We start from the raw sequence: 18,231 nt of genomic DNA, 5'->3' as shown, positions 1-18,231 counted from the left end.
AGAGTGCAGGAAAACAAATGAATACAAATTTAATTATAAAATCAACCCTTGCTGCTTCGGGGTCAGAAAATGTAAACATTCCTTTTATGTTGAAACAGTGATCTTAGCCCCATGCATTAATGAATCTCTGTGAAAACACGAAGTAAATAGAACTTAATTTCTCCTTCCAAATTTCCAATGCAATTTACTGAAATGACAGCAAGATCTAGGTATCCAAATTCTACAGTCTTCTAGAACTGAAAATGGCCTGCCAGGATAACTTCCCCTTATTAAAACCATGGGATTCTGACTGTGTAATGATGGAATTCAAGAAAATCAGCTAATTTCCAATGAACTGGGACAGTTCTCTGGTGTGTCTTGCCCACTTGTTCTCATTGCTTACTTTCCTAGAATTCTTTTCTGCATCATTTCTGTACTTCCATTGGGAAGATTTGTGTTCCTTATTCTGTCAGGAGACTAGATGAAATAATTACAATTACAGTTTGCTTCTGAGCAACATCCAACTTCCAGTTTGTAATCCTGAGGACTTCTGAGAACTTTTGCTGGTGTCATTTATTGATGATGTTTGTGCTCCTAAGTCATTTGTTCACAGGCAGCTAATCTCCTCCACACAGAGTTTAATTATTCTCTTTCCTCGCACTGAGTACACCATGCTTCAGGATTAAGACACTGATTTCACTGTTATTAAAATATTATAGAAATGAGAGACTTCTCAGCACTTAGCTGAAAAGCTGAGATGTTGCCTAGCATTTGTCCCTATTGTTAGTAGTGCTTTTCATCTCCTAGTGCTGCAGTGCTGGCAGGGACAGCTCTGATGACAGAAAGCTTTTGTGATCATCTACCTCATCATGAAGACCAGCCACGAGCAAGATTAGACAGTTTGATCCTTAGAGTCCTGGTGGCTGCCTGGAATATCTTCTGTTCTAATTTTTCTTCCAGGGCTGCTTCTTGTGCAGCTGCACTAACAGCAAAGGCAAAAAAAGTGCAAACCCACCCAGCAGGCTGGAGTGCTTTCTGATCGAAATAGTCCAGAGAAGTGAACAGGTAATTGCAAATTAGGTAGCATAAAACAAGAAACAAGGTTCAAAAAGAAGAAAAAGAACAGAGTTCTCCAATAGCAAAAAAAAAAATACATCTCTTGCAAGGTGTTTTCCTGTGACTGAAATCGCGTGTGATTGGGCTAAACATCTATATTATAGCACTCTAAAGACTGAAGTGATACCAAGTAGTATTCTTTTCTCTGTTTCCTCTCTGAATTCTTGAACAGTTCTCATTCCTTAGACCCTCTTTGTGTATGTGTGTGTGATCTAAGCCCAACCCCTTGTTTGCTACTGAGCGGATAGGACTCTATTCCCCATCTCGGGGGACACCTGCTGTAGTTCACATTATCAGTGAAACAGCTGCTTTAAGAGAATAAATCGATGGTACTTCAGAGCATGAATTTTTTCATTCCCAGACTACCCTACCATTTCATCTCTTCTTAAAGCTGTAAGACAGTAAGAACCTTATGAACTCACCATGCCTGCAGCAGCACCCCAAAGCAAGTTCCTAAAGAGAAATGGAAACATTTTCCACCGTTAGAAATGTTCATGATTATCTTGTCTTTGCCAGTACCCCTTCAAATCTAGGCAGTTCTTCACAGTACTTGATCAGTATTTTTGGCTGAAGGGCCTTCAGTAGCACAAACTTCACGGCCTTTGAAGAACTGACCAAGACCCAGAAGCAAACATAGTCCATGAGAGAAAATGTAGGTTTTGATATTCTACCTTCTGGAGAGGCTGCAAGGTCAGAGGACTGGTAGGCTGCAGAAGCAGCAGGTAACAAAGGACATGACTGCTGTAGGAGAAGCATGGAGAGATGTATGCAACTCTTTGGACAACGAACTGAAGATCTGCAGACTGGGATAGAGCAGGATGTCCCCAGGTCTCCTCTGTGCCTCTCCTCTGCATCCCGTGTTCACAGAACTTCATACTGCCAGGTTGAGTGCGGCTGGGGCACCCGTTCGTCCTCTGTCTGGGAAATCCCCCAAAACTATGGCTTACATTACACGCAATTTCTAACATACTGCTGCTGCTCTTATTTAGCACTCGGTAATGAAGATATTTCAAGGCATACTGCTAGCTAGCGTCACCGCAAAAGGTGTTCAGTGGGCAAAGCTCTTTGCCACTGGCTCTCGTGACGGTCCTTATGTCACTACCTAAGTGCACCAGATGTTCTAGCCATTCACTGTCCTCAGCCTACTAAACTCATCCAGAGATTAGATTTGATTACACGAGAATTCATTAGGATTACCTAATGATATTAGGCACCATTACTCTGCCAAAGTTCTGATGAGTAATGGCTTGTAGTATCGCAGCCATTTATGAAAATCATAGCACTCTATTCACTGACCTTCACTTAAGTTCCAAAGTAACGGGCTTCAACTTCTGCATATTCTTGTTTGACAGCCATAATTACAACTCCTCTGATGTTATTTTTTAATGAAGAACCAGTACAGTGGTAGGTTATGTTGAATCGGACCACTGGCTGATCGGGACTTGTCCCCCTTCTCTGGTGGCGTTCCGCTGCTCTAGAGGGGGGAACAAGCAATGAGCATGGTAGAGGCAGTGACACACCAATTCCTGCCTGTTACCTACGGTAGGTGCGGGTGGAAGCGAGAGGTGGGAAGTGTTTTCTTCGCCTTATGCCAATTAAAGTGATACAGCAGTTCTGCAGCGCAAACATTGCATCCACTTCTGCGAGGCACTTTGTGCTGCCAGACATAGCCACGCGTACCCTACAGAGGGCATAAAAATTACAGTGTAATCGTGGACAGTGTATCTTGACTAATATTTTAGGGGCAAATAGTTGTGCAATGTTATAAATAAAAGGAAATATTACTTATTTTTTATCAATGCTGGCCGCTCTGCCTTAAGTTGCGTTGTCAGTCAGTAGACAGGCTTTAAGATTAGCAGCACCCCTATGCCGGATGCTCTTACTGAAGAGGTAACCAAGTAAAACTCACTACTTTCAAAGTTTTGAGCTGTTCTGCAAAACAGCTGGTTTACCCCGCTTCCGTACAGCTGACCGTTCTCGGCGAAGGGCTCTGCTCTTCCAATAACTGCATTACCCCAGAAGCGAAAGCAGCGTGTGTAAATCATCTCGCAAAACCTCAATCCCTTACATTCAAGCGCGAGGCTTTCTTTCGGCGTCATCCCTCCGCTGTTTGGCCCTTCCCAGCCCCCGCCGAGTCCTGCGTTTACCGGGGATTTATTTCTCCCGGCTGGATTTTCTCGCCGTTTATCCCGGCCGGTGTATCCCGCTGCTCCTCGGCAGCGCTGTCCCACCCCTCTCCCGCCGCCCGCCCGGTGCCAGAGCTCTATGCGAACCCCCCCTCCTCGGGACAAAACCCAGCTTCCAGCCCCCAGACCGAGGCCGACCCCCGGTTTGGAGCAGACGCCGGGGCCGGCAGAGCCCCCCGCGGCACCGCCCCGGCCCCGCTCCGCTGGGGTCGCCCCATCCTCCCGCCGGCGCGGAGCACGCCGGGAGTTGTAGTCCCGCGGCGCGGTCTCGCCGTTGGCGGCGCGGCGGCGGCAGGACTCGGCTACCCAGAGTGCCCCGCGGCGGTATATAAGGGGCGGCGGGCGAGCTCCGAGCGCAGTAACCATGTGGATGTGCGGCTGAGGCGGCGGCGGGCGGCGGGGGGGAAAGCTCGGCGCAGCCTCCATCCTAACGGGACCGGGCAGCGCCGCGCCGCCGGCAGCATGGGGCTGCCGAGCCGCCGCTAGCCCGCCCCGCCGCCACCGGAGCCAGGTAGGGGCGGGCAGGGGCTGAGGCGGCGGCTGGGGAACGGGGTGGGGGGGGGTCGAGCCGAGCCCGCCCCGGTCCGGCCGCCGGGACAGCAGCCCCCCCTTCTCCTTCCCCAGGCCGCCGCTGGGCTGCGGGTGCGGGGCGGGGGATGGAGCCGCTGGGGCCGGGCCGGCGGAGCGGTGCTCGGCGGGGATGCCCGGCCGCGGGAGTCCCCGCAGGACGGGGCAGAGAGCTCTCCGCCTTCCCGGTTCCGCGGGGAGCGGAGCTTGGGTCCGCGGTGCCCGCTGGCGCCCAGCCGTGCCGGGCTGAGGGGTGAGGGCTGCCCCCCCCCCCAGACCGGGACCGGGGCCGGGGGTCGCCGGCCGCTCCCCTCCGCGGGACGAGCGAGGCCTCGTCGGCGGAGCGGCGTGTCCGCTCCAACTTCGCCCGTGTTTTTCCTCTGGTAGTTGAGGCACAGTTGGAAGGGGTGTTTCGCGTTATGTAAACACTTGCGAGCGCCGGTGGGGACGCGGCTACGGGCGGTCGCTGTTCTCCAAGGGTCGCAAGCCGGGCAACTGCGGGTGGATGGTTCTGAGGGTCTCGCTTAACTGGTCTGACGGGCCAAATATTTGGCTGTTTCCTGGACTACGATAACGGGACTTCAGCGGGGGGGGGAGGGGGCAGATGTGCGTTCCCCATGTACGTGGGATGTGCCGTAATTCCGAGCGGGCTCATGTCTGCACGCCAAAAGCTCAACCACTGCTAGTTACGCTGGGTGTTTTGGGGCCAAAGGCTGCCTTGGGGCTCCTCTGGCTGCGCAGAGAGGTGACACATGTGCCTGTTGCTCCACGGACCCCCGTTGTGTTACCCTGGGTGTAGGGGGGGCTTTGCTGTGGAGCTACATGCAGCGGTGGGCTCGACGCAGCGGCAGTGGCTTGGGGTCGGTCAGGCTTCTCCCCTCTGGTATAAAACCTCTTTACCCCATGTGGGTTCAGTCTGGCTCGCAGTAGTTTGTATAAAAAAAACTCCAACAGGTGAAAGGTTTGAATTACTGCGTCAAACGCGTCGCTGTGCATGCCATGCAACAGTTTGCATGTGCCCGCTCAACTGCAGATGGATTGGGCTGTGGTGTTGCTGCTCGCAAATCAGGAAAACGTGGCTAATACAGTCCAGATCCTCGCCTTATGAAGATTTAGTGGCCTGAAGTTGTGTGTGGAGTAGTGTGTGTGTGTGGTAGCCATTCGTTTTATTTATTAATGAGGGCCAGTACCTGAGTGTGTGCTTTATTTTTTTAAACATGCACTTTGTTATTTGTCTTTGAGTTTCTTTTCCTGGCTCAGAAATTTGTCTGGTATCCCAGGACTTCCAAACCTGTTGAGCCAAAAGACTCGCTGACCCAGAGCCCAGTCCAAAGGCCCACATCTGAACTGCTTTCCTCCCAGGGTTCAGCTGCGCGAGTGTGGGATGCAATGTGAAGCCAGTATCCCTTTCTTTCCCTTAGTGGCTTCTCTGTGGCTCAGTTAACGTGCTACCAGGCACTAGGGTTTTTTGTTTATTTTCTGAACCTGTACTTTAAGCCAATTTCCTCACACAGCAAATATTCCAGGTTCTAAATGCTCGCTCAGTGGTTTTGCCGGTGTCAGGTCGGTGCTTGAAACAATAACAGTATTGCATGGCGTCATGACTGTAGGAAAGCATTGGTTGTCCAACACTGGTTGTTCAGAGTGTCGAGAAAACTGGTGGCATCGATCAGGCTGAAAATTCTGGCGTAACAGGACACTTGACAAAACAAATGGAAGTTGACTGCTAAGGAAACCAGCGACTTGAAGTGGTGTGAATGCGTAGTGGCCAGTGTGTGTAAACCAAAAAAAGGAGTCATTGTGGAAATGAAAAACACGGTTCCAGTGTTTTTCAAAACAGCTGTTAGAGGAATGCTCTCAAGTAAGCTGTTTGCTGAGCTGATTATTTCTAGTGTGTTCTTTAAGCCATCTTTTGTTTGTCAATAACAGGGTTTTTTCTTGTTAAAATACCTTACTCCACCCTGAGATTAAAGTGTTTGCTTAGATGAGTTTTTTCCCCATCTGCTTCTTTTGCAGTGTTAAGCCTTGAAATACGGAGTGATCTGATTTCCTCTTACAGGGAGTTCGTAAATTAGGAAGTAAACAAACAGCAAGAGTAACTTTGGTTTGCCTTTGCAATCATGGGGTGGAGCTTAACTGTGGGAAATAGTATATTTTTCTAAGATTAGACGGTCCTGAACGCCATCGTTAGAAGGTGGAAGAGGCCCTAGTGAAGAGCACTGAAGGAGTGAGCACTTGGTCGGTGCGTTTCTTTGGTGACTGCTGTTGGAGCTGCAGGTCTGGGTGAGAACAGGTGGATGAAGGAGGTGTACTGGGACTGATAAACAGGGTGGTGGGTGGTGTAAATGACAGCTGCGGTCTCCGGTTATGAACAAGGGGTTTAACGTGATCTTATTCATGGCACCGTCAGTCAATCTCAAGTCCTGCAGCTCACAAGTGCCATTGCAACTTAGAGCGAGACTTGCAAACCATGACGTCCTGCTGTTGTGTGGTGTGAGGTCTTGGTCTAATTTTATAATAACTTTTCTTGTAGAGGCAATGCTGAATGAGCATTACGATGTGGCAGTGTGAGAAGGTGGCCAGTCACCTGCAAGGGTGGCGGATTTTTGATGGAATGTGCAAGCAAGTTTCCAGCTCCTCCAGTACTCTATGTGTGTGTGTGCTGGGGAAAGGTAACAGTCCTGGTGGTTCATCAAATACGTACCGGTGTGGTCCAGAAGCCAATTCTGGAAGCAGAAGTTCCTTTCATCTGCTTCCTGTAAGACGAGCCGATCTCTCCTGATAAATTGATGAGATGGACAGTATTGAGGTGAAACGTCTTTTTCGGTGTTATAAAGCAGGTGTAAAACAGGACCCAGGTGTCTGGAGCTCTTGTCTTGTGCCTGCCCTTGGATGAAGCAGTCAGAAGAGCAGGTGTAGCCTGTTCTGGTTGTTTTGTTGACTCTGCTGTTCCCCTGTGATGCTGTGCGTGGTAATTCTTCAGTGCATAGCGTACTCCTTAGGACTATCTGATGTGTCAAGTTGCAGAGAATACTGGGAGTCTTTGAGACATTATTACCCCATAAATACAAGATAGTTGTAGGATTATGTCTTGAAGACGGGAGCAGTCTCAAGATCCCGTGGGAGGTGGGATAAGGGTAGTGGCTCTGTAGTAGCTGGTAGACGAGCTGCTTGCTCGCCCGTGGGTGAGTGTGAGGGAAGGCAGCTTCACCAAAGCAGCTTATGGAGACCAGAGGGGTTTAGAGGTAGAAAATGGTGTGCTGCTAGAAAGTTACGTAAATGTAACATTTCTGCCACAGAGCAACCGCGGTATTAATCCAGTTTCATAAAAATCTGCCTTACAGTACACTCCAATTAGTTTCTTCTGCAGCTGAGATAGCACCTTCACTAGTTTCTGTTGCTTCAGTAGCCTCGAGCCTTTTTTCTGCTTTTTTTGTGTGATAATACAGAAGATGAGTTAAAAGCCATTGAGCAGTTTCATATAGTGGCCTATGCTGGGTACAGGTAGATACTGCTTTACTGGGTGCTGTAAAGGAGAAGACTTGAAAAGCTAGCGGACAGTATCTCTGGGCTGCTAAGCTGGATCCCATCTGTGTCCATAGCAATTCAAAATGATTCCTGTGCTCTTCCGCTGCACATCTCCCAGAGGCTGCTGCGGGAGACAGGATGCCAAACAGCACAAGCTTTGTTCTGGCTCAGTATTCCTTTCTGATTTCTGTTCCCAACGGGCACGACAAAAGCGCTACAGCAATTATTGCCTGGTTCTCTGTCTTGGCAGGGATGGACGGGGGCTGGGTATGGAGGCAGAACCCTCTTTGCAGGGTGCTGCAACTGCTCATGGGCAGAGGCAACCGCAGGAAGCGTGTGTTATTCTTGCTTGTTCTGTACCTGTTGAGAAGGTACCTTCCAAGTCTTCAGAGCAGTTGTGTTTTATGGGACCAAATTCCTTTGGGGGAAAACGATTTAAGATCAAATGAAAACTACAGGAACTGTAACTCAAATGAGGAAAGCTGCAAAATTCAGTTGTGGATTCTGAACTCAGACGAGTTTCATTTTCATAGTTGTGGTTTTGGTTAAGCCTATCAAAACTTAGATCAGAACTCCTTTTTCCTTCCTAACAGTGTTGTATGGAGAATAAAATGTCACTTCAGATCTGAGCAAGTTAACCCTCTAGAGAGAAAAATGTGTTAGAAATGTGCATGGAAGCGTGTGTTATTTAGTTGATTTACGGCTTGTGGCAATGTAACAGCATCCTCATGTGCCAGAGTGCCAACGTGAGGATTGTTGCAGAAAGCTGAGTGTTCGTATCTCACTGACCGTTCAGCTGAACAGGTTATCAAAGGATGGTGAATAGCTCTGAGAAAACTGAATTCCAGATGAAGCAAATTTCTGGTTTAGGATGTTAGATAATGTTTCTGCTTTTGGAGTAATCTGATGCTAAGCTATGAGGAAAGGGGGGTTGGGTACTGGATCCAAATGTGATGATGTGCACAAACTCATTCATTCTCTCCTCATCCCTGCCGCATGCTTGATGGCTGCAGTTAGAAGATGGTGATTTCCGTGCGTATACATGTAAGAAATTTCTCATCACAGTAGACCGAAAAATGGCTACTGCCAAAAGGCTGTGGCTTTTCTTTTTTAATTTATGGGAATTGTTTAGCAGCAGTTTAATATGAAACTTTTACAAACATTTCTTTTGTGCCTTGGCCCATCCTGTCCACTTCAGAAATCTGCCAAGAAGTTCTGAAGAAAAAAGTTTTGATTGCAGTCTGATATGTCCTGTCTGCATCCCACTCCGAGAAGAGACGCTTGGACACAAAGGTGGATACGTAGCTGAGTTGGCTGATGATGCTTGATCTAAAGGGTTAATTGAAAACTTATGATTAAAAAAACTCTGCAATCCTTGGCCGCTCCTCTGTCTGTGAGGGTTAAGCAGATTCAGTTGCTAATGCTCTTTATGAGATAAGGTGGCGCAGTATTTTGAACCATTGCTTCAGAAGAACGGCTCGTGCTTGCATTCTAGAAAATTACTGTTGGGGGGGCCAACACGTACAAGTCAACCTGGGAGCTGGAGCCTTCATCTGTAAAGGAGCCCAGCCCATCGGGTGTTTTTAGATCAGCAGGGCTCAAAGTAGGTCCCCTGGCCACCAGTGGTTCTCCACACGTGCTCATCATGTGCCGGCAGTGGCTCCTCCTCTTCGGCTGGTTGTCCCAGGCACTTCGGTTTTAGCCTGCAGACCTGGGTGCCTGCGGAGGTGTCTAGGAGGGAAGAGCAGCGAGCTTACCCTTGTCAGGGTTGCTGCGTCTGGAAGACGAGTGAAGACTTAGAAGCCTTCAATAGGAGAGACTTGCTCGTGGACGAAAAGCGTTAACTTCATTTGCCGGTGGAGACCCCAGGCTACCAGGAGACATCCAGCAAAGCCCAGTCGTGGAAAACGACAGCGGTGCCACCATGGAGGCCAGAGAACCTCCACCAAGGTGCAGTATTGACGAAGGGAGAAATAGGAGGTGTAGGGCACGGGAAGGGTGAACGTGTTGGGCCAGTGGGGTCAGAGGGAGATGAGCAGACTCAGGTGGATGAAGGCTAGTGAGACGGACAGACAGAAGGACAATACTTTGGTAGATTTAGGGAGTATTGCATTTGCTAGAGTGTGTATCTTGTGAGGAAGGAAGCCTGATGCGAGGAACGCTGTAGGAGACAGCCCATTCTGTGGTGAAGCCTCATTAGATACATGGCCATGCAAAATGAAATTGGAACTGTTCTGTACCCTCTTCTTCCCTGGCCATTTTTCTTCCTTGGCCAAACTCCAGTTGGTGTTACAAATCAAGCTTGCTCTCTTTCCCCATGACGTTGGTTGCCCTGGTTCTTTTGGCGTGTTCCAACTCTCTCCTTCTAATAGAAATATGCTGGAAAACATTGTGTGCTTGTAGGGGCCTCATCCAGAGGCTGACGTCTAAGCTGCCTTCTCCCATCAGGTTTAGAGCCAGCAAGTACAAACTTCTGTAAGTATCAACTTCAGTAAGTGCTTCTTTTAATGGGATTAAAAAGATGCTGTCAGGTCATACTTCGTTTGAAACAAAAAATGGGTTTTTTCTCCTGACAGTGTATCTCTAATAGATTTTCTTTTTTCAGCTTTCTGCAGATGCCTGTCAATAGGATCCATCAGTTGTGTTTCTTACATCAGTCTGATGGCTGCTATATAAGATGCTGCTGTCAAAGCGTAACTTCTGCCTAGCGCGTTGTTATGAGTATGTTACTTTCGACCTGAATTTTCTGTAACTAGCTTGTCTGGTTGCACTGGCCAAATAAAAAAAAAAAATGCAGGTGCTCTTCCTGAGGAGAAAAGGATGTTGTGCATGTTTGCTTTCCTGCATTGAGGATTTATTGAGGTTTAAGTTAACAAAATGAGTTACTTAATCTGTTTGTCCCTTTTTCTTAAACTGACTTTTGTTGCATCTATGAAATAGTAACTTCTAAATAACTTTGTCATTGATATGGTAAAAAAAAAATTAAAAAATTTATCTGTGGAGTGACAAATAGTATGAATAGAACATAATTAACTTGGCCATCATCTTGCTGTATATGAATTTACACGCCTCTTCCAACTTCCTTTGAGAAAAGGGGGAAACATATGCTTGATTAGATGTGCAATGAGACTGATTTTCCTCCTGGGAGAAGAGGGGCAGTGTGGATGGGTGGATGGGGATTCAGGAGACCTGGATTCAAATCTGGGCTCTGAGTCTGACCCACTGCGTGTCCTTGAGAAAGTCATAGCGCTGTGCTGCTCCCTCCTTCTCCTCTCCCACACCCTCCATCTTGCCTGCTCAGACTGCAAACTATAGAAATATCTGCTGCATTATAAGCATTAGGAGGAAAAATACTTTCTCTGAGAAAGTGCATTTCTCCTCTTTAATCTAACGGTTCATCAAATGACAATTTGTCAGCAGATAGCAGGCTCCAGGACATGAAAGGTTGCAGTTAAATGGAAAACAAGATCATGTGGTAGATAAACATACCATGCTGATATTTTTTTTTAATGTGTAATCTCTAAAATGTGCATAAAATTAGCAGTGCTGAACCGTCTCAAAACCTAATGCAACTCCTGAGCTGCCTCCCACTGCAAGTGTGCGAGGGTGAGGATCCCGACGTTCGAGACGGCGTGGCTATGGGTCCCCTGTGCTGCTGCTGTTTTCCACATGCTACGAACAGTGTTGGTGGTTGAGAAACTGCAGAATTTGACTCTGCTGTTGACTTGGTGCTCAGCTGAGGAGTGAACGAACTTCCCTGAGATGGCCCGCTCGGTGCGTGGCACTTACCCCAGCTGCCTGTGCTCTGCTACCCAAAATCTGTTGTATTTGTCTTTCCCTGGTGTGTGCAAAGAGCTGCTTTTAGATTTGCTAAGTCAGAAGCTTTGCAAATGACAGCACTTCGTCCTGCAGCCCCAGAAGAGTGATTATTCACTAGATGATCTTTTAAATAGAGCACTTCCTCCTTGCTTTGGCTGTTTTAATGGGATTCTTATGAATCTTTCTCACAGCCTTCAGGGAGGAAACGGCCTTTTTTGTTGTTGTTGAAATAAGAATGGGAAACATCAGGTTTTGGTCTCAGTTTTTAACAAGTTAGATGCACCTGTAAAAATAGATACAGAATGCTGGGTGGATGTTATCCAAAAAAACACAGAAATCATTAGAGAAATGTAGGAGAAATATTGGATCAAGCCTACATGGCCAAATTTTCGGTCAAGTAATCTTATTGTGAAGTTTGGATTTACCAAATTTTTTAAGAACTGGACTTTCACTTAAATCTAGAGAGCCAGGGTTTAGGTGCATTTAAAAAAAATGTTAGCTTGCTTGGCCTGATTTACAAATATTAAGGACCCAGTTCCATTTGATTCAAACACACTGACTTACCTGGTGTTGTGGGTTCTCAGTTGATCAAGTCTTGATGTAATATTACCGCTATCTTTTAATTTGTGGATGGTTCTTCACATGCATGGCAATAGCTTATGTCATTAAGTAGTCCTTTATGTTTGCTTTTTTGTTGTCTCTCTACTCTTAAACTCTGATCTTTTTTTCTGTTAAAAAGTGAAGCAAAATTAAACTTGCACTGTGGTGTTTCCTGTATGCAGGAATGAAGTTGAAGCAGTTAAGTACGGTTTGAGATTCTATTCTTGCCTAAACAACCTAAATAGCGAAAAAACCGTTGATAAAGTGCTGCTCCAATTTCTGTAACGGTACATATAAAATTGCCAGTCTCTATTTAATTGAGCACTAAACCACAGTGAAAATATGATAATAGAGAACTGAGTACATCATGAGACTGCAAGGCACAGCAAGGAGCTTTTTTGCTCAAAACAAACATCATTAGAACCATCTTAAAAAGATTAAGTAATTTGTATCCCAGTTGCTGGAAATCAAACTGTCAGCAATAAGACATATTTGGTCTCATTTATTTTACAAATAGGATTTGCAGTCATAGGTTAAAGAATTAAAATCCCACACAAAGTGGACACGTGAGACATGGTATCTGCAAAATAGCTTCAGATTCTCTGAAAAGCCTTTCAGCATTAAATTGCTTGACATGAGGAATAGCATACTGCAGAAATCTTGTTACAAACAGTCCCTGTAAGGAGGGACTTCAAAAGGGGGCCTTGACTCCGCTATTCAAGGAAAGCAAACTTTCAGCATTGCTCTGAAGCCTGTTTTTTCTAACTTAGCATCAAGATCTAGATGAGTGATGGGAAAAATTAGCCTGAGATGTTTACAAAGCAGTTGCATTTCCTATTCTGAGATCTTCAGAAAGCAGCTGTCTCATTAAGGTATTTGATATTTAACAGTCAGTTTGATTTCTAAGTGTTTTCACTGTTAATTCTGCTTTAACTGCCATTATGAAATGTGTTTTCATGAGAAAATGGGTTGAAAAGTGTCTCAGAGTTGGATTTCAGTGACTATATCAACCTTATACGGGCTTATTCAAGGCCATCAGGCTAAGCATATGATCTGCTTGTGCCCTAAAATATGACTGAGTCTTTTCAATCTTCCTGAAAGCCACTGGAAACAGTTATGAGGAAGGGTCTGCAGAACTTCACCTTTGGTTCAGAAAGGAATGGTAGTGCTGGTGGTAAAGGGCTTTGTACAAACCTTGTCAAAGTGCTTAGTTTGCATTGCAGGATTGATTCTTTTTCGTTGGCTTTTGCTATATGAAATGCAGCTTGTTTTGAGGATATGCACAAGATAACCTATAAGCAAGAAAATAATAAAAAATGAACCCCATAATTAATGGGACTTTCTGTTCACTCAGAAGACCAAACTCGCGGTCTTGTGATACAGATTTGTGTTCACCAAAGCAGTACAGAGTAGTAGGGGAATGGCAAGTCCTAAAACTCTTGAGGTGAATAGAAAGTTTTCCTGGGTTTAATTTGCTGCTTCAATGTGGCTAATGCATTTTCAGATGCAGTCCCATAGAGCAAAGCTATAGACTGGCAAAATGACTTGTAAAGCAGAACCCTGCAATTCATGTGAAATTCGGCAGGCTTCTGTATTTATATTTTAGGGGGTAGCTTCTTAAATAGACACTTGATTTTATTTTCCTGTGCAGATAAACTGTATATAAAATACATTTAAAGCCACACTAACTTTTGTATAGATAATATGCATGAGGAAGTCATCACCAACATAATTAAATTCAAGCTGTCAAGGCTTAAAAAATACTGTAGAATGTGTTCATCTCTCAGGTAATTTTTGATGTCTATGGGTAGCTAATAGCCTACTTCTCAATGCACAGTCCATTTTAGTTCACGTTTCATTTCTCATCTTAAGAATTAAGTCTGTCTTTCTGTCTGTCAAAATTAGAGTCTTCAGCTTAGTGGGAGAAGAACGTTGTTTTAAAAACTTGTGTTGCTGCTGTGGATATTGCTGCCACCCGAGTTAACCATTGTAATACTTGTTTGGAGAAACCTGACTCACCTTTGCTAGACTTGTATGCTAGTATTGCCATGCTGCTATTGTTTCCTTATCAGAGTACTTCCTTATGTTTGATTTTTCAAGTAGGTTTACCTAGAAGGAATCTTGTTCTCCCCCAGTGTTTAAGTGGAAGAGGAAGACAATGCTTCATGTCCAGGAGACTGCTGTGTTACAGCTGGAACATGACGGGTTTCTTGCAGGACTCCCCTGTCCTGTGTGGATTTGGGAATGCCATTAAAACAGGGATTGTGCATAGCAATAACTGCAAACGTTCTCTTAGGGCCGTCCCCTCCTCTAGTATTAATCGATTGCTCTTGGCACTGGCACGTATCTAAAATAAATGAATTGCAGTGTAATTCTTGTATTTGTCTACTGAGCAGTGTGCTTGTGCTTTTAGCCATAAGAGCCAAGTACTGAGCACGTGTGTGAGAATCCTCCTTCCCTGCTCTTCCAGGGGCTCCTGGTGGTCATCTCATGTCTTTGGCCAATGCAGTGTGGGAAGGGAAGCATCCCCTCCCCGGCCAAGGGGACAAGCACGGATGCTTTGGCTGACGTGTCCAGGTGGGAACCTGTTCTCTGAAGTCCCTGTGGTCCACCTGCGCTATGAACTTGGGATAAATGTGCCAGGGTTGACAGATTTTTAGAGCCTCAACTTCTGGCTTCTCCAGCTGAAGATGCCCATAGAGGTCTGATTTTGAGGGGATTAGCGTGGTCAGCTGACATTGACAGAGCTGTTTTGAAAAGCTTTTCAAACTGGGTACCTGGAAATTTTGCTCTTGAAAACCTTCCAGTTCTACTTTTTGTCTCAGATACCACAGTTGTCCTTCTCATCAAAGATGGGAAATAAGCAATTCGTGGTAGCTGATCATTAGTGTTTAATGCAAATAATTGATCAATTAGTGGAGTAATTTTGTTAGGTGTCGTAAGTCCCTTGTGAGGAGAGTATGAAAGCAGCTTTGAAGTAAGCTAAATCAGTTTAGAAATTATTCTCTTTACTTGTAAATCTTGTATGTAAGGAGGCCTGTTGGGTCATTTAGTCCCTCTCTCCATCTGTGAGTTCAGCATGTTCCTGAGCACCGGCCAACCTCAGAAACAGCATGTTTAAAGATAAATGTCAAGTGGACTGACTTTTGGTATTCGGTTATTAAAGAATGTAATAGATGTAGACAGTGTTCATCATACCAGTTTTGACTGTGGGTAAGCCTTAGGATAAAGAGGTATTTTACAAAGAGGCTCACCCTACTTGGAACTGGCAGCGTGCTTCATGAGAGCAGTGGAGGCACGATCTGTCCGAGCATCTCCTGTTGCGTTGGAGAAACATCACGCTGATCGGCGTTTAAACAGTATTCAAAAGGAATACAAGAAAGGGATGAGTGGGGGCTTAAGTGCTAAATACTGCATGCCTGAGAAAAGCCTTAAAAAATAAGGTTATTGTAGCCAGATGAACCCTTTCGTAAGCCGTAACTCCAGCAAAGCTGATGACCAGCAGGAAGCATGAGGAGCACGGCTCTCCTGTTCGGGATAGAAGAGGCTGGAGTTCAGTGGTGCTGTGGGCAGCCTGCACCCTGAGGTGCACAGAACAACAACCTGACTTTGTAGTGATAGCTTTGCGAGCTTGCCCAGAAAAATTTACAAAGGATCTGGTGAACAGAGCAGCAATTAAATCCATCATGCTGTGTACCTGAACTACTTCCAGACTTAAAACTACCTTTCTGTTACCCATAACCATATAATGGTTATAGGTAAAGGTGCTAAACATTCTACTAATGGAAATATCAATAAATTGCAAAAGGGCTTATTTTAGGGGTTTACACTATCATGGTATGTCAGGGTTACAATATAATGGCATATGACATGGTATGTTGTGAACTTCCTCAGTAAAGAAAATACAAGATAATGGAGGCTGTATTCTGGAAAGTAATGCAGAAATTTGATTGTCCACCCTTGGGTCTGGTTTTGGTCAATGGTCTGAGATAATTTTTTTTGCCAGGAAAAAATTCTTCTCTTCTCTAATGGAAGTCAATAATTTTGACCTTCACATTCTTTTGGGAACAGCTGTGGTGAGCATCTGCCACTTCCAAAGGAAAAACGATGTAGTCCAGTAAAGTAATCCCCCTCACACCCTGAACAGGATACCTTAAATGCCATTGTAAAAAGGGGTCGTTTGGAAGTATTGACACTTCGTGTTGCCTTAGATATCTTTTTCTTTGGGCTGTATTAATTTAGGGCTGAGCTGAATTTTGAGGGCTTAAAAGTTTTTTGGTCTGAAGTTCGTAGTTAACATCCAAGTCAGGAAATGAGGAAAGCTGTATTTCTAGTGATGCTAATTCAGTCACTCAGCATATTTCTGTATGTTTTGTCGCATGTATCTTAAAATAGGTAGTGATGTTTTTCTGTCCACTTATCAAAAGAGAATGAGAACGGACTGTGTAACATATGCAGTGGCTGAAGGACTTGGCGTTAAACAAGCAACCTGAAGCCAAATGGTTTGCTTCTGTATGCACAGAGATTTGATTTCAGAAGAGCTAAGACTTCTTTACCCTGCATATGAACTTGGCCTGTTATCTTTTGTTTTTCCCGAATTTGTTTTTAATTGTACAAATGACACAGGAATTTACAGGCATGAGAATGTCTATAATGTGCTTTGACCTAATAATAATGAAAGTTGTTATCTTTATTACCACCATCACAAATACTTTGGTGGTGAGGCGGTGAGGAGGGAGGGATAACTGTTTGCAGCTTTTCAGAAGAAAAGCATAGCTTCAGGTTTTTGCTGGCACTTTCATATCTGCAGTGCATTATTAACATCAGCTTCTACATCTCCGTGAATGTGTCCTTGTTGAGCTCCAGCCTTGCTTAATAAACTTGATCCTTACACTTTTGGTAAACAAGATAATGTTCAGTGAAAGAGAATATTTATCCCCTGGACAATGTCAGGGCTGTGCTCTATAATGAGCGTAATTTCCTGCTGCCTAGTTCTCCTAGTGGCAGACCATTTAAAACTGATTTGGATGTGATGTTGGAGAGGGTGAAAGTGTTTTCAATTATTTTCCCTTAAATCTGGCAAGTCTGGTCCTGGGCAGTGTTCACTGGCAGGGCTGCCTTGCAGAGCGAGTCACCATCCTGTGAGAAGGAGCAGCTTGGAAGAGCTGCATTACTGCCTGCTGTTTGAAACCTCAAGCACAGAAAGCTATTTCAGCGTTTTGAACTCAGTGATCAAAAAGCATGGCTTAGGAGGATCTCCAAAAAAACCAGTAAATGGCCTTGGAAAAGACATCTTTGAAAAATCTATTCAGTTGGGCTTCTTTTTATCCGGGCTCATGTTGTTTGTCTGTCTCTTTGTTGCTGTGACAGATAGAAACTCGCTTTGCTATATTTATTTAAATGGCAGGTACGTCCTGTATCATTAGGTCTGGGATTTGGGGCTTTAAAGAAAATAAGGATAGTTCTTAATTCTTGGAAGTTGACAACCCTAAGTGGCTGTCTCCTCAGTGTTGCATTTAGGCAATCTTTTTTAAAAACAGGATTGAAGTATTCCTGCTTTCACAGGGATTTGGCTTCCTGATACATACATAGTTTAAAGTATTTGAGTCTGAAAAATCGTAAAGCTTTTACATGCAAAATCTGTCATCCATCATATTCAGTGGGTCTTCACCTAATGCTGTCTTTGGGACTGCAGATGTAAGCAGATTGCTACCCTGGTGTTGGTCAACGTCAATATTTTGACATGACCAAAAAGTATTGACAGCAATCATGTCAATATTTTACATTACAATTCCCACGAGCACCACTCCAGCACACCAGAGGACCTTTAAAATATGCGCAAACCTACCTTTGATTCTGACAAAGAAGCTGGCAAAGAAACGTGTTGTTATTTAGATGGTACAAATAATATGTCTTAAACTGAGGCAGCCCACTCTTCTTCCCCCTTTCCCTCTCACAGATGGGATGAAACGGGTTGGTACGCCTGGACCGAAATGGCTGTGAGCATCTGTTGGGACAAATACGGCTCCCCGTAAAATTCCCACACCGAAGGGGATGCCAGTAGCTGCCTTTTTTTCCCTAGTTTATTTTTCTAAGCAAGCATTTTGACATGCTGTGTTTTCTTTGATACCTGAAATTCCAGTGCAAGGACTTGTTCAGTATTTCAAACAAATGAACAGACAAAAGCAAAGGATCCTGTTGTTGTAACCTCCAGTAGCTTGTACCGAGAAATTCTGCCTGATAAATAGTAACGTTGTGCTTTATTCTTCCAGGGGCAGTAAGCCAGAGATGACTGACAAGATGTCGAGCTTCCTTCATATTGGAGATATTTGTTCTCTCTATGCAGAGGGCTCAACAAATGGATTTATTAGCACTTTGGGGTAAGAACAGCTGTTCTCTTCTACTAAAAACATCCATAAGAAGGACTAGCAGAATT

The 18,231-nt window shown here is 45.0% G+C and overlaps 1 protein-coding gene across 3 annotated transcripts in view; it reads left to right on the top strand.

Annotated features, from left to right (window-relative positions):
- The first annotated feature begins 3,653 nt into the window (after window positions 1-3,653).
- The window catches only part of ITPR1 (inositol 1,4,5-trisphosphate receptor type 1), a 180,177-nt gene continuing 165,599 nt past the window's right edge, over window positions 3,654-18,231 (top strand). For all 3 annotated transcript variants that reach the window (XM_075053126.1, XM_075053125.1, XM_075053124.1), the window contains exons 1-2: window positions 3,654-3,792; window positions 18,068-18,175. In XM_075053126.1, the coding sequence (XP_074909227.1) occupies window positions 18,084-18,175 (92 nt within the window). In that variant the 5' untranslated portion in view covers window positions 3,654-3,792; window positions 18,068-18,083. The remainder of the gene's footprint in view (window positions 3,793-18,067; window positions 18,176-18,231) is intronic.

The sequence above is a fragment of the Buteo buteo genome, chromosome 21 (genome assembly GCF_964188355.1).
Source record: "Buteo buteo chromosome 21, bButBut1.hap1.1, whole genome shotgun sequence".
Taxonomy (NCBI): Eukaryota; Metazoa; Chordata; class Aves; order Accipitriformes; family Accipitridae; genus Buteo; species Buteo buteo.
Note: the sequence above shows the minus strand (reverse complement) of the source record. Positions and strands in the feature narration are given on the sequence as shown.